General features: G+C 53.0%; 1 protein-coding gene across 3 annotated transcripts in view; it reads left to right on the top strand.

Moving 5' to 3' along the window:
• The first annotated feature begins 1,435 nt into the window (after nt 1–1,435).
• The window catches only part of GABBR1 (gamma-aminobutyric acid type B receptor subunit 1), a 28,210-nt gene continuing 15,193 nt past the window's right edge, over nt 1,436–14,452 (top strand). Inside the window, exons 1-11 of one of the 3 annotated variants that reach the window (XM_019719444.3) lie at nt 1,436–1,705; nt 2,116–2,200; nt 2,897–3,100; nt 3,834–4,019; nt 5,366–5,386; nt 6,873–7,033; nt 10,203–10,337; nt 10,702–10,872; nt 12,046–12,147; nt 12,592–12,657; nt 13,125–13,316. In XM_019719444.3, the coding sequence (XP_019575003.3) occupies nt 2,116–2,200; nt 2,897–3,100; nt 3,834–4,019; nt 5,366–5,386; nt 6,873–7,033; nt 10,203–10,337; nt 10,702–10,872; nt 12,046–12,147; nt 12,592–12,657; nt 13,125–13,316 (1,323 nt within the window). In that variant the 5' untranslated portion in view covers nt 1,436–1,705. Of the gene's footprint in view, nt 1,706–1,775; nt 1,823–2,005; nt 2,201–2,896; nt 3,101–3,833; nt 4,020–5,365; nt 5,387–6,872; nt 7,034–10,202; nt 10,338–10,701; nt 10,873–12,045; nt 12,148–12,591; nt 12,658–13,124; nt 13,317–14,452 lie in introns of those variants that run through there. The other 2 variants (XM_074332591.2, XM_019719445.3) reach the window with 2 other exon arrangements.

Below are 14,452 nucleotides of genomic sequence, written 5' to 3' on the forward strand. Positions count from 1 at the left end.
CTAGGACATTCATGTAGGTGAAACCTGTCTTTAATTATCTGAGTCTAGAATTTATTACAGTTTTAACAAACGGTTTTAATATACAATGAACTTTCCAGGAATGCAATTACAGTTCCGCGTAAATTTAGGGAAGGTTGACTTTGCTGAGTAGTTCAACGATTTCATTAAATCATTTCCTTGATGGCAACACGCTGGAGGTAGCTGAGTCACCAGCTCAGCACCTGGGTTAGTCCAGGTTTGTAGCAGTTACATCCGGTGATTCTAGTGGTTGTGCAAGCACCTGCCCACTTCATCATGACTCCTAGTGTAGTATGCCTCCACACTAACATGTTAAAATATGGTTTGTGCTATTTTACTACCTATTACTTTTTGTTTATTTCCCTTTATGTTACAGACAGGAAAGCACGTCGGGTTTTTTTAAAAAAGTATTATGTCTGTAGGTAGTTTATATTATCTGTGAATTTCCAATCAGCATAGTAAAGGAGTATTTGCATGAAGAAGGCTGAAGATTGAGAACCTCAGTTCTAATTAGTCTCACAGTGTTTGGCTTTCCCAGGATGAGGCAGAAATAAGTTTATTTTTTTCCCCCCAGAAGGAGCCTGGTCTCCCGTCTCCTAAACTCACTCCCTTGAACAACAACAACACACACACACACCTTGCACACCAGACAACAGCAGGAGCCTCTAGAACTGTCAAAAGGCCTGTCCTTCCCCCTCTCTGTCTACCGAGCTTCGTGTTCTCCCTTAGTCAAGAGGTACTGATCGCCAGGCCATGTTGGAGTAGAGAAGATAATGCTGGCTCCTGCCCACTTGGAGGCTCTTCTGTCTTTGCCCTTTTTTGCCCCTCCTCCTCCTATCTCAGTTTCTCTCCTAGATGCTCAATCCTCTCTCTAAGCGTTCCTTCCCCGGAGCAGGTAAGTAGCAACGCTACCGGACCCACGGAGCCGCTCTGGTTTCACCGCTCTCTAGTGTCGCGTTTAGGTGGCTCCGGGCCCTCACCCGCTCTCCTGCCCGCCCCTCCGCTGTCCGACCCTGGCCTCTCCTTTCTCTACCGCCCTTCTCTTCCTGGCCTTTGACCTCTGCCTCTCTCCTTACAGCCAGATCCAGAGCTGCCTTCTTTTTGTGCCACGTCTTTCTACACCTGCATCCCAGATTCCCTGTCTCAGCGCCAGCTTCTCTGCCTTTGGCTCGGCTTCGCTCTCCCGCACGCCTGCTCCCAGCAGTCTCGCCCGCGGGTCCCCGCGGAGCGCGCGGGTGCACCGGCGTCTGCCTCTCCGGAGCTCTCGGCCCAGTCGCCCCCCGCCCCCCCGCCCCACGGCGCTGTGGGAGGTCCAGGGCGGGGCCGGGATCCGGGGCGGCTCCCGGGGCTCGGGTTGTGGGAGGGGCCCTCTCCTGGTCCCCGCTCTTCCCCCCGCCCTGTCTTCTCCGCACCCTCCTCTTCCCTCCGCCCGGAGCTTTCCTGGGTCCCCGGCGCCGCCTCCTTCGCTCCCGGCTCCCCGCTCCCGCGGCCGCAGCTGCCCTGGGGAAGGAGAGACGGGGGTGGGGTCGAGGGAAGCGACAGGAGGCAGAGACCCTGGCTGGGCAGGAGCCCGGATTCGAGGGGAGGAGGGGAAAGGTGGAGGAGAAAGGAGTGGGGAGCGGGAGTAGCGGGCGGGCCTGGGGCCTTGAGGCCGGAGAGAGCCGGGGAGCTGGGCCGGCGCGCCGAGGTAAGAGCCAGGGCCCCGGGGAAGCGGTGCTGGAGAGGGGCGCGCGGGGGAGGGCCGAGCCTAGAACCCGAGGGCTCGGGAGGAGAAGGAACGGCGGGGAAGGATTCCAGAGCGTGGGTAAGCCGGGCTCCGTTGAGCCGCGGGGGCCGAGGCAGAGGAGGTGGTGAGAGGTGGAGTCCCGGGAGGGTGGGGGGACCGAGGGAGGCAGGAGGAGGGTGGGGACAGGCTTTCTCTCCTCCTCTACCCCCACCCCGCGCCCGGCTCCGCCCCCGCCTCCTTCTCGGGCGCTTTCGTCCTCAGGCTGAGCCGGGTCGGAGCCTAGGAGGCAATGGGAAGGAGGCCGGGTCGCCTCCCGGGTCAGGCAGTGCTGGCGGGGCTCCGTCCGATCCTCACGGCCGCCTCTCACTCAGATGCTGCTGTTGCTGCTGCTGGCGCCGCTGTTCCTCCGCCCTCCGGGCGCAGGCGGGGCGCAGACCCCAAACGCCACTTCAGAAGGTGCATCCTGCTCCGGCGACCTCGGGCACCCTTCCACCCCGCTCCCGCTTTCCTGGTCCTCACTACTATCCCGTCAGCTCTACAAAGCATCCTGGCCTGGCAACCCAGTCTGCTCGGCCCCACTTTACTACTCCTGACTCCCTTTCTATCACCCCACATTATTACCCAGCACCCCTTTTTCTCAGCCCCACATTAATACACTAGGCCACCTTTCTGTGACCCGGCGTTATTTCCTCAATTCCACCCCTTTCCTGGCCCCACATTACTACACCAGTTCTGCCCTTCCCTTGGTTCTACGTTTCTGCCCAGGTGGCCTTACACGACTCCCGTCTCATCCCATCCAAATTCAACTCAAATATCCTCCTTTAGCCTTTTTACCCAGCTCACTCGCATCACACCCCTTCACGATTCCTTAATTACTTTTCTCCTTACTTCCAGCCAGAACCCTTCCCTCCCGACTTGGGGCGCTCTCATTAGTCTTAATCCTGGCTCATTACTTTCTGTCCTTCAGCGGAGTTCTGCACCCATCCCCACTCCCACCCTCTAGCGTCCCATCCCAACCCCTCTGTTCTCCACCAGTCCATTGACCACGCCCTAGGCTCTCCTCTTCCTCTACCCCACCCCCAACCCGCTGACTCTGCCTTTTCCTTTTTTCCCCACCATTCCACTCTTTACTCCTTCCTGACTTACCCCCAGGTTGCCAGATCATACACCCGCCCTGGGAAGGGGGCATCAGGTACAGGGGCCTGACTCGGGACCAGGTGAAGGCTATCAACTTCCTGCCCGTGGACTATGAGATTGAGTATGTGTGCCGAGGGGAGCGCGAGGTGGTGGGTCCCAAGGTCCGCAAGTGCCTGGCAAATGGCTCCTGGACAGATATGGACACACCCAGCCGCTGTGGTGAGTAGCCTCCCCAAGGCCTTCCCTTCCTCAGGACCATTCCTCTTCCTGCCTCAAACTTGGCATTATTGTTTGCAAGTCAGCATTTGAAGTCCACTGTAACTAAATTCACAAGTACATTTATTGAATGACTGCTATGTAAGGGGACTTTGCTGTGCATGGTTGGAGGCAGTAAAGTTATCAGCCTGCACATTTCATTTCATCCTTCATTAGGCCACTGACCATTGATAATATAACTTGATTTGTTCACCTTGTCAGTTATTCTGTTTGAGGATTATTAGTGACAAATTATGCAAAAACATTGTAAAATGATTATATCACATTTCCCAATACCTCTGTCTCCAATTCAGAGACCATATACCCAAGAAACAGAACCCAGTTAACATTAAGACAGGCCAGCTAGAATAAGAAAGGCAAGCCTGATTGTGCATCTAGAGTCACATACATCCACACATCTCAAAGCCAGAGCACCACCCACTGAGGAGATGGCATTTTATGTGCATATAGCTCCATCTTGGGTTCCTGCATGGCAGTGCTTTTTTTTCTTCCCTGGTGGGGATGTATGGAAGTTTCCAAGGCTAAGGGAGGACTGGAAGCTAGAGAGGCCAAACCTTCTTACTCCAATTTCCTGCACTGTAGGATGCTTGAGGGCACAGCCCCCAACCTGAGCCTTCTGCTTTCTAAGAGGAAGGAGCCTTCTCCAACCCACCTCTCTTTTCTTATCTTTCCCCAGTCCGAATCTGCTCCAAGTCTTATTTGATCCTGGAAAATGGGAAGGTGTTCCTGACGGGTGGGGACCTCCCAGCTCTGGACGGAGCCCGGGTGGATTTCCGGTGTGACCCCGACTTCCATTTGGTGGGCGGCTCCAGGAGCGTCTGTAGTCAGGGGCAGTGGAGTACCCCCAAGCCCCACTGCCAGGGTGAGGGGAACAGCTGCCTGCATGCAGCTGATGATGAGAGGATGGGAGTGGGCTGAGTGGGAAATGTTGGGTGCTATAGAAAATGGGGGGCTTTGGGAGGCAGAGGTGAAAGCTCTACTCTTTCCTCCATCCAATTGACTCAGACTTCCTCCTGCAGTACCGTTTCCACTTCTGTTGGGTTGGGGCTTCCTTCCTTTACCTTTCTCTTTTTATATCTTCTCCCTGCTCCCAATTCTTGGGTCTCACATTGTCTCTTTTCCTTTATGACTCTCACCCTCCATCACACTTCCTACGGTTTAAATACTCCAGTTTTACCTAGCCTCAGTCCTTTTCTTTAAACTTAGAACTTTCTTTGCATAACCCTCTTCTAGAATTAATCCCTCTCCATTCATTATAACTGAAGTATTGTACAGATTCAGCAATCACATTCATGTCATAGTTAGAAAAGTTGATAAGGTTAGAAAGACTATCTGGGATGGAAAATTATCAGGATAAAAATTAAAAAGGCTTAAAACTGGGCGCAGTGCTGTCAAAGCACTAAAGACAACCCAGGGATGGGGGGCACTCCTTGCCCTTACCTTCCAGACAACCTCCATCACTCCATCACTCCCCAAGGGAACCAGGCTTGTGTCCACCACCTATTCAGCCATCTAGTTATGCAAATTTCCCCCTTTCCTGGAAATCCAGATTTTCCCTCTGCAGCCTTCTCTCCTAGGATGCAGGCATACGTTTCGCTTCTTACCTTTGTAGACTCAAGATCCTTGGGCCTGGCTTTTCTCACTTAATTATTCTGCTTGTAGCTTATCATTACATTCTGGAAATTGGGAGTCCCATCCAGGGGTGGATTAACTATAAAGCTGATGAAATTTAAGCTTCAGGATTCCTCATTTACACAGGCCTTTTCCTGTGCTCTAATGTAGAGGGCTCTAATAAGGTGGTCACATGGTCATAAGTTTTCGTAAAAATTGCGTTAAGTAAGATATTTTAACAGCAATAGGTTAAAACCAGTTGTATTTGTAAATTGTAATTGTTTTCTCTTAAAGAGAGCCCCCCCATCCCCAAATTTATAATATCTAGGCTCCACAAAACCAGGATCCATCCATGTCTTAGCTGTAGGCACTCCTGTCTCAAATTCTGTTGTCCTATGAAAAAATAAAAGAAAACCAACAAGTCCTGAGCCACAGCCCCACCTTCCTCTTATCCCCAGGCACCCTCCCCTCAGAAACGCAGCTTGTGCTCTCCCTAGCCTTCGGCACGGACAGGTGTGGGAGGGTGCTGGGGATGAGGCCGGGGAAGCTGGGCGCCAGTGGTAACTCTTCTCTGATCCCCGTCTTTCCTGCTGCCAGTGAATCGAACGCCACACTCAGGTGAGATGAGAAACCCTTATCGCGTGCAATGCAATACCAGACGCGTCACTCCTCACCCTCCATACCCAGGGATTCTGCCCCTAGGCTGTGGGGTCGGGGTCCTTCGCCCACCTTCCCCACCCTCCCCGGTTGGCAGCCGGCCCCTTCTTTCCCTACCTGTTTCCTGCCTCCAGTCCCGGTTTTCTGCGAGGCTGCTGTCCCTCCCATCTCCCTGCTTGGCCGCACTTCCCTCGGCTCCTCGTTCTCCCAGACTCTGCTTCTGCCAAATGGCAGAGCCCCAGCAGGGGGCGGCAGGGTGCTGGGAGACCCCCGAGCTTCCTCCACGTCTGTCCCCGTGGGGTTCCTTCCGACCCTCTCTGGAACATTTTCCTGCCGGCCCCCCCCTGAGATTTCACCTGACGATTCCATCAGCCCATCCCACCCTTTTCACTCCTGGCCCAGCCTTACCTCTCTCCTTCAGCTGCTCCCCGTAACCTTTCCTTCCCCAGATCCTTTCCCTTCTCTTTTATCTCAGTTCCTTCTCCCATCACCCTTTCTCAGGCTTCGGTCTACTCAGCCCCGTGTTCCCTACCTCTATCCCCATTACTCCCTTTGCACCCCCCCCTTCCTCACCCAACTATCTCTTTCCAAAACCGTTCCCGTCGCCCTCTCCTTCACAACCCTCAGTCTTTAACCCCACCTATGCACACCGTCACTCAGGCGCTCAGGCGCCAGCCCCTTTCCTCTCGCGTTCCCACTCGCGTCCTTCTCCATCCTTCGCTCCTCAGAGCTTCAGCCTCCTGCGGCTCCCTCCGCCCACCCCGCACTCCGGCACGCCCCTTCCCCTCTTTTCTCTTCCCTCTAGTGTCCCCTTAGGTGGGACCCCTGCCTTCCTGTCACATTCCTTTCTCCCTTGGGGTCGGTCCTCCCTCTACCCCTCCCCTTCCCTCTGGCTGTCGTTCCGGTAGCGGCGTTCCCACAGCGGTGCTCGCCTCCATCCCCGCCCCCTTTCTCCTCAATTCCTGCCCCCTCCCCCCTACCCACACGCCGCCCGTGACGTCAGAGCCCCCTCCCAGCCCTACATCTCCCTCCTCCCCTCGGTCGCTCGGTCAGTCGGCGAGGAGAGTCCGCGGTGGCTGGCGGCGGCGTCGGCAGCGGCGGTGGCGGTGGTGGGAGCTAGAGCCGTGGGGGCCGTAGGAAGCCAACCTTACCTGCTTCCCCGAGGCCTGAGTCCCCTCCGCCCCACAAAACCAGGGATGGAGGCGCCTTCTCGACACCCCCTCAGCACCCCTCCCCAGGACAAGTGTCCCCCCTGAGCTCCCCTCCCCAAGCAGCTACCTCCCGTCCCCTACCCCCGCCATGAATCCAGGGGCCCCCTCTCCCCGGGTGGGGTGGCCACTGCCACTGCTGGTGGTGATGGCAGCGGGGGTGGCGCCGGTGGTGTGGGCCTCCCACTCCCCCCATCTCCCGCGACCTCACCCGCGGGTACCCCCGCACCCCTCCTCAGAACGGCGCGCAGTGTACATCGGGGCGCTATTTCCCATGAGCGGGGGCTGGCCGGGGGGCCAGGCCTGCCAGCCCGCGGTGGAGATGGCGCTGGAGGACGTGAATAGCCGCAGGGACATCCTGCCGGACTATGAGCTCAAGCTCATTCACCACGACAGCAAGGTAGCCCCCGCCATGGGAGCGGGTGGGATGTGGGGGCTTGGGGAGCAGGGGCCAACTAAACGCCATCTCAGCCTGAGTCACGTCTGGGAGTCTGAAGCAGACCCCTCCCATGTGTGATTAGCAGGAGAAGGGCTGGGAGTGCAGGAGCTTGGGGACAGTCCCTGCTGGAGGTTCAAGATGAGGGTCTAAGGGGTCAAGATGGTTAATCACGTTGCAAGGCAGACCCTTCTGCTCCCAAAGACCCGTAGAAATGCCTGGGGTTGGGGAAACGGAAGATGGATTTGGGGTACAAACTGATGGTGACCCTGGGGGAGTAAACTAACCCTGGGTTGGGTTGGGGGATAGAGGGAATGTCAGAGGTGGGGAGCTGGATCAGGGATTTACTTTTACCATGGTAACAAGGTAAATCTTGGCATCCAGTTGGAGCTGGAAGGAATAGGCACAAATGAGGAACATTTTAAGGGACTTGGGCACTCTAGTTTATTTATCACAACAAGCAGCAGGGTAGTTGTAGCCCTACCTGACTGTTTCTCATCCCTCCCTCCCCAGCCCTGGGGAGGCTTCCTGGGCTATGGGACTGTGTATTGTGGTTGAGGAAGGCTAATGGTCAGGAGATGGACAGAGACACTGGGAAAGTGAACTGGGTTAGAGGCCCACATGGGAGCCACTCCAACAGCATGGGGGTGGAGAGGAATCAGGATACAGGGAGCAGAAAGAACTGGAAGGAAGTGGAATGGCGATGTGGGAGGGGGCAAGGAGGGGTAGGGACAGTCAGTGAGAGCCTGGGGCATCCTGTGGAACTTGGGTCTGGAGCTTATTTTGACAGCATGTGGCCTCTGAGATGTGAGAAGGGAAATGGAATGTGGGTTATGGGGGGTTGAGAAGGGGGAAGTAAGAACATTTGGGTCTAGGGGAAGTAGGGGATGGCCCGTAAGATTCCTTTCCCTCCCCATCCCCTATATGAATAATTGGGAGTATGGGGAATGACGAGGCACAGTGAAGGAAGGGAATTTGGGGCCTCAGATTTATCTTTGACATGTGGCCCAGTGACTTAAGGGATTGGGGGAGAGTAAAATAGAGTACAAAGGTGACGGTTTGGTGATTCACACCTGGGGTGGACTGAGGATTCAGAGTCATTCTTTGGAACAGTAATCTACACCTAGAAATAAGTGTGTGAGGGAAGAGGAGGCAGAAGTGGGGTTGAAGGGAGGGTGCTTGGGGAGAAGAGAGCACAAGGATGGCTGAGAGCTTGGAGAGGGAACTTCAAATCGCTCCTGACACTTTCACAGAGATTCTGAAACTTCAGTGTACGTGAAAATCACCAGAGGAGTTTGCTAAAAGTACAGCTCTAACTCCTTGGTAAGGGATGAGTCCCAAGGATCCATGTTTTTACCAATAAAAACTCTGCTCTGGTGGGTGCCTGTGTAGCTAACCCCAGGATGTAAATGGGAAGAGCAACAGGGTACAGTAAACTTGGGTATTAGGGGATGAGAAATAGAGGGTCGATCTGATGGAAGGGTCGGGCTAAGGAGAGCAAAAGGTAATTGGCTGTGGTGGGTAGAAGTGTGGCGAGACAGGAAGGGATGGGTGCAGTCTTTATGACAGGACCACAGGGAGCTAGGGGAGCCCTGTGTGTGAGCTCAGGCTCATCCACCATGACAGGTGAGTCCCTGGAGATGTTGGGAGCAGATGGGGACCTGAGAGAAGGGAGCTGGAGGAGCTGGAAAGGCAGACAAACTGGAATGTGTTTCCTGCCTGCAAATCTGGATCCTTGTAAGAGCAGAGGAGACGAAGAGAACAGGAAGTGCACTGGGGAGGGGTGAGAATCATGTGGTGGAGGGACTCTGTAGTGAGGCATTGGGTGTGGAAGGGGAAAGGGATGTGAGAAAAGGTATGGAAGGGATGAGCACACAGAAGAGACACTGGGTAGCATCCATTTCTGTTTGTATGTATCTCCTATGTTCTTGTATGTCCTCATTCCTATCAATCTTTTCTTTAGACAAGAAAGGGAGGGGTACTGAGGGGCCTTGGGAGAAGCTGGGGGCAGAATCTGAGTAACAAGTGCTGATGCCCAAGTGGGACACATGAAGAACCTTCAAAAAACAGCCATTGAGCAGACACTGAGCACTGCCTTTAGCAGTGGGGAGGGGGCACGGAGTTCTGGGGGAGTGTTGGTTTTTTAGACTGACAGCCTCCCCGGACTCGCCCTTCTCCAGCTTCCCACAGTGTCCCAAATGTCAGGCCTCTGTGGGAAGTGAGCAGGCTCTTGGGGGCCTTCTTTATTTCTTTGGAACTTGCCCCCCCCATTTCACCCTCCTGCCCTGGCTCCCCACTGGCTTCCATTTTTTCTTTACTTCCTTTGGGGCTCCAGCAGTTTCTGAAATGTCATATTTCAGCAGGAGGGGAACAGGCAGTGGCAGGCTCTTCCTCTCCTCCTCCCCTCCTCCCATCATTCCTTTCCTCACTAGCTTTCTGCATTGTTTACTTTCCCCATCTCCATGCCTCTCCTTCGGTCACTCATAAAAGTGTCCAGTTTCTTGAGAGTCATTCTATTTATTCCCCCCATTTGCTTCCTCACCCTTGTTTCTTGCCCCCCTTTTATCCCTGAGCATCTCTTTTCCTAATGTACCTGTTAAATGTCAGGGCCCAGCAGGAGGGGATGGATGCTGAGCTGGACCCCTGGTGGACTTGTTCCTGTTCTCTCTTGTTTATCACTAGTCCTGAAAAGAGAAGAGGGAGAAAAAAATGGAAGGTGGGAAGGGCGTTTTGCAGGGGTGAGGGAGGAATTTTCATAATATGGCTCTGAGGAGAGTTTATTCACATTCCTACAGACTCTTCCACTCACAGGTGTTTGGAGCATAGAAACCAGGGTAAGGGGCAGGAGTGATAGAGGGGAGGTGGCATATGCATCAGTGTTGATGGAGGGGTGTGTGGGGGTATGGGTAAAGCAGCAGGTGGAAGAGAGAAGGGTGTTTAAGAGTGAAGGGAAACCAGGAAGCGGTGTCTGGAAGGAGTAGAACATGTGACAACAACAAAAGGGATTCAGCAGAGGAATGGGTAGTTGGGAGAAGTAACTAGGTTTTTGGGGAAAATGAAAGTAGAAGTTGCAGGGAGGAGAGGAGCGCGAGGAGAGCCTGTCCTCACCCCTGTGCCACCCCCACCCCCTTAGTGTGACCCTGGCCAGGCCACCAAGTACTTGTACGAGCTGCTCTACAACGACCCTATCAAGATCATCCTCATGCCTGGCTGCAGCTCCGTGTCCACGCTTGTGGCTGAGGCCGCGAGGATGTGGAACCTCATTGTGGTGAGCGGGGCTTGGGGACAGAGGTGGCCCGTTTCCTTTGGGCTGTACTAACGAGGGTATATTTAAGAGGACTGCATCCGAGACCGAGTCCTTTGTAGACCTGGACTAATCGACCTGGCAGCAGTGGCCTGACAGTGCTGCAGCCCACCCTGTCACCACCACAAGGAGTGAAATGAAATCAGTGACACCATCCCGATTGTGAGGGGTGTGCGGGCCTTTGGGAAACCCTTTACCGAGGGCTGAGTAGGGACTCTTGGAGAGAGTGGGGAGAGAAGCCCAGAGGTGGGGGAGGGTTGGAAGAGCTCAGCAGCTCTTAGTGGAGTCCACGGATAACGCCCCCTGTGGTACTGTCCCTGCCCCTCAGCTTTCCTATGGCTCCAGCTCACCAGCCCTGTCAAACCGGCAGCGCTTTCCGACGTTCTTCCGCACTCATCCATCAGCCACACTCCACAATCCGACCCGTGTGAAACTCTTTGAAAAGTGGGGCTGGAAGAAGATTGCCACCATTCAGCAGACCACTGAGGTCTTCACTTCGGTGAGAAGGGATGGGGTAGAGGGGGCATGCCCTTCAACTCGAGTGCACAGGGAGGTGACAGGAAGTCATGTCGGGGTCGGGGGTGGGGAAAGACTGATTCTTTATCAACAGAGAGCACATTCCCAGTGGGTTAAGTCCTGGTACTTGTTCTTCTGTAGCCAGAGGAGTGAACAAGTTCAATTTCCAAGATCCTTTCCAGCTTTTTGATTTTAGGACTTTTTACCCCCCCTTTGATGCTTTGTTCCCCAGACAGATAGACCTAAAATGACCCAGTTCCGTTAAAATGTGTTCACTCCAGAGTTGGGACACGGTGGGGAGAGAATATGCCAAAGGAACCCAAGGAAAGTAGCAGATTCCAGAGGCACTTAAGGTGGGAGTGGAGGTGGGGGTGTGTGTGAATGGGAACGGAGGGAATGGAGCTATAGAAATGGGTGGAGGCACAGAGGCGAGGGGAGAGAGAGAGAAAAATGGAGATGGAGACAGAGATATAGACAGAAACAGGCAGAGATAGAGGTAGAGAGAAGGAAAGAGAGGGAGAGAAAGAGAAGAGGCAGGGGCAGGTAGACAAGTATATGTACAAGGGTCAGGTAGTTGACTTAAAGAGATGTCGGCAAACGGAGAGGTGGAAGGGGGAAAGGGAAATTGTGCAGGTAGAGGAAACATACCCTCTATCCAAAGAAGACAGTCGGCTTCCCCTCTTTTATTCTATTCTTTGGATCTTCAATCCACTCTTACGTTCAGTGGCCCTTTAATCCTCCCCCCACGTTCTCTCAGAGATTCAGGACGTTCTTCTCTGGTCCTTTTGTCTGTCTGCCCGTTTGCCTTTGGAGGTTGACATCATCCTTTCTCTACCAGACTCTGCCTTGTCTTTTCTGGGTTCCTCTGTTTCCTTTCCCCCATTTTTGCTATCAGTGGTTAAAAGGGGGCAAATGGGGTGACCCCTCTGGACACAGATTCTCAGGAGGGGCTCACGATGCCTCTTCTTACTTGGAAGCCACATGCTAAGACTTCAGATGCTTGCCTTTGGACACTCCCCACCCCAAGGACGGAAGGTGTTGAAGAAACCTTCAGAACCACTGTTCCTTTCTTGAGTATGCAATCCCCAGCTAACATATCTGCTCTTTACCGGACTGTGCACCCCATGTTTTTTTCTATTTCTCATTCCCACTCAAGACTCTGGACGATTTAGAGGAACGAGTGAAGGAGGCTGGAATCGAGATTACTTTCCGCCAGAGTTTCTTCTCAGATCCAGCTGTGCCCGTCAAAAACCTTAAGGTGGGTTGGCTGCTGTGATGGGCTCAGCCCGTAGAGGGACTGGGTCAGTGGAGCAGTGGTGGGTCAGAGAGGAGAGTCCAGCAGGGGAATGTTGGTTTCTTTTTGGTTTTCTTTTTTTGTTTTTAAATTGAGAAATAGTTGACATAGAACATTGTGTGAGCATAAGGTGTACAACCTGTTGATTGATACATGTCTGTATTGCAATATGATTGCTGCCCTGGCGTTAGCTCACAGCTCTGTCACAGTCACTGAAGTTTGATTCCATGAGACAGCACCATCTCCTGGGGGAAGTTCACCTCTGTCTTCCAGTGACATTTAAGCACTACCTGTCTAACAGAGTCGGGCACTGAGCTCTCTGGGACAGGAATGCAAAGCTGTGAAGGCGCTGAGCCCTTGTGGTCCCAAACGTCCCTCAGGAGCTCTGTTTCTCTCTCCATTCTGTAGCGCCAGGATGCCCGGATCATCGTGGGACTTTTCTATGAGACTGAAGCCCGGAAAGTCTTTTGTGAGGTGGATTTGGAATCTGAAGAGGGAGGGGGACCGGGCAGGCTCTTTGCCTTGGGGTCTCATGGGATCTCCTCTCCACATTTCTGTTCAGGCTGATAGCGAATGATCTGAGGTGATGGTTAACACGATGTCCCTGTCTGTTGGCTCTGACCCCATCTCTTGGCTTCTCACACACACGGCACTTTCTCCAGATCTCATTTTCCTACTGCTTTGTGTTTCTGGAGGAGCCTGTGAATCCCATCTTTACTTACTAGCTGGAAAAGGCCACTCAAAAATAGAGACTGGGTAGGAACTTAGAAGGAGTATTGGAGCCTTTTCTATCATCCCCACCCCCACAAGACTTGTAGATTTCTCTTTTCAGTGCTCTGCTCTTCTCTGATTCCCAAGAGGCTGAATAGTGTCAAGTGAGAACACATAACAAACAAAACAAAAAATGAAACAAAGACCCAGCCCTCCCCCTCTGCTTTCAGGTGTATAAGGAGCGGCTCTTTGGGAAGAAGTACGTCTGGTTCCTTATCGGGTGGTATGCTGACAATTGGTTCAAGATCTATGACCCATCCATCAACTGCACAGTGGATGAGATGACCGAGGCGGTGGAGGGTCACATCACCACTGAGATTGTCATGCTAAACCCTGCCAACACCCGCAGCATTTCCAACATGGTGAGAGTGTGGGGACTTGGAGGCTGGCACTTGGGCAGGTGGGCAGGACTGAGGGAGCCTCCAAGGGGTGGGGAACAGGTGTGGGGTTTGGAGATGGGGGGCGTAGGGGCCTCTGCCCACCCTAAACTTGTTTGCATCCTGTTTCCTGTGGATTCCACCTCTGCTCTGACTTCCTTGGGCAGGAAAGAGAGAGGAAATGGGAGTGGTTTATTCAGTAGTCCCCTGATGAGTGGAAGGGCTGTTACCATGGAAACGAGGAGCTGTTGGCAAGAAGTTAAAGAAGGAGGAGGCGTTAATGATAATATAGATGCTGTATACGTGAGTACACCTTTACAGGAGCGCTGTTCCTGCGCAGAAATACATTTTATTTTCTTGGTGACTTCAGAGCTCTTTAGAATTGCTTAATATTCACCCCTGGTCAATACTCACTTAGCTTCGCTTCTGATGCTTTTTGAATGACCCCTTTTAGAATTGTAGATCTGTAAAGGGGAATTTTGAAATCAGTTAGTCCTAGATAGCTGGTAAGGGACAGACCTGGAGCTAGAAGACACGTTCTGTGATTTGGGAAGGCTGAGAGGCAGGCCTGCAGGTGAGGGGTACAGTGAGTAAGGTGTGAGGGGGAAGAGGCCTCTTTCTTGCTCAGCACTGCATCTTAAGGAACTCGAGAATGTTGGGGTGAGCTTAATGGGGCTACCTATGCATCTGCTCATTATACTGAGGGTGGCCCTGGTCTGGAATACCTGCTTTGAAAACATGCTAGGGCTGAGTTAGTGGTTATAAACCCTCCGAATAGCTCATTAAAACAAAGTTGTAGTAATAATTACTTTTTGTGTAGTAATCCAGGAGCTTGGATACATAATTTCAGTGATTTTCATAGTAATGCGCTGATGGATTTCTCATTTCCATTTATAGGCCAGGAAGTTGAGACTCAGAGAGGGTAAGTGACTTGTCCCAGGTCATATAACTACTGAGTGATCAAGCTGGAATTGAGTCCTACTTAATCTAACTCCAAATCACTCTGCCCCATCACATCACCTTCCATGGGAAACCACAAAGCCTGACTAAGAAGTTTGTACTTTTATTGGCTAACACTGTTTAGCTGATGGCTGATGGCAATTGTTGAGCAAGAGATAAAG

The sequence above is a fragment of the Rhinolophus sinicus genome, chromosome 2 (assembly GCF_057876585.1).
Source record: "Rhinolophus sinicus isolate RSI-liver-muscle chromosome 2, RSI-T2T, whole genome shotgun sequence".
Lineage (NCBI taxonomy): Eukaryota > Metazoa > Chordata > Mammalia > Chiroptera > Rhinolophidae > Rhinolophus > Rhinolophus sinicus.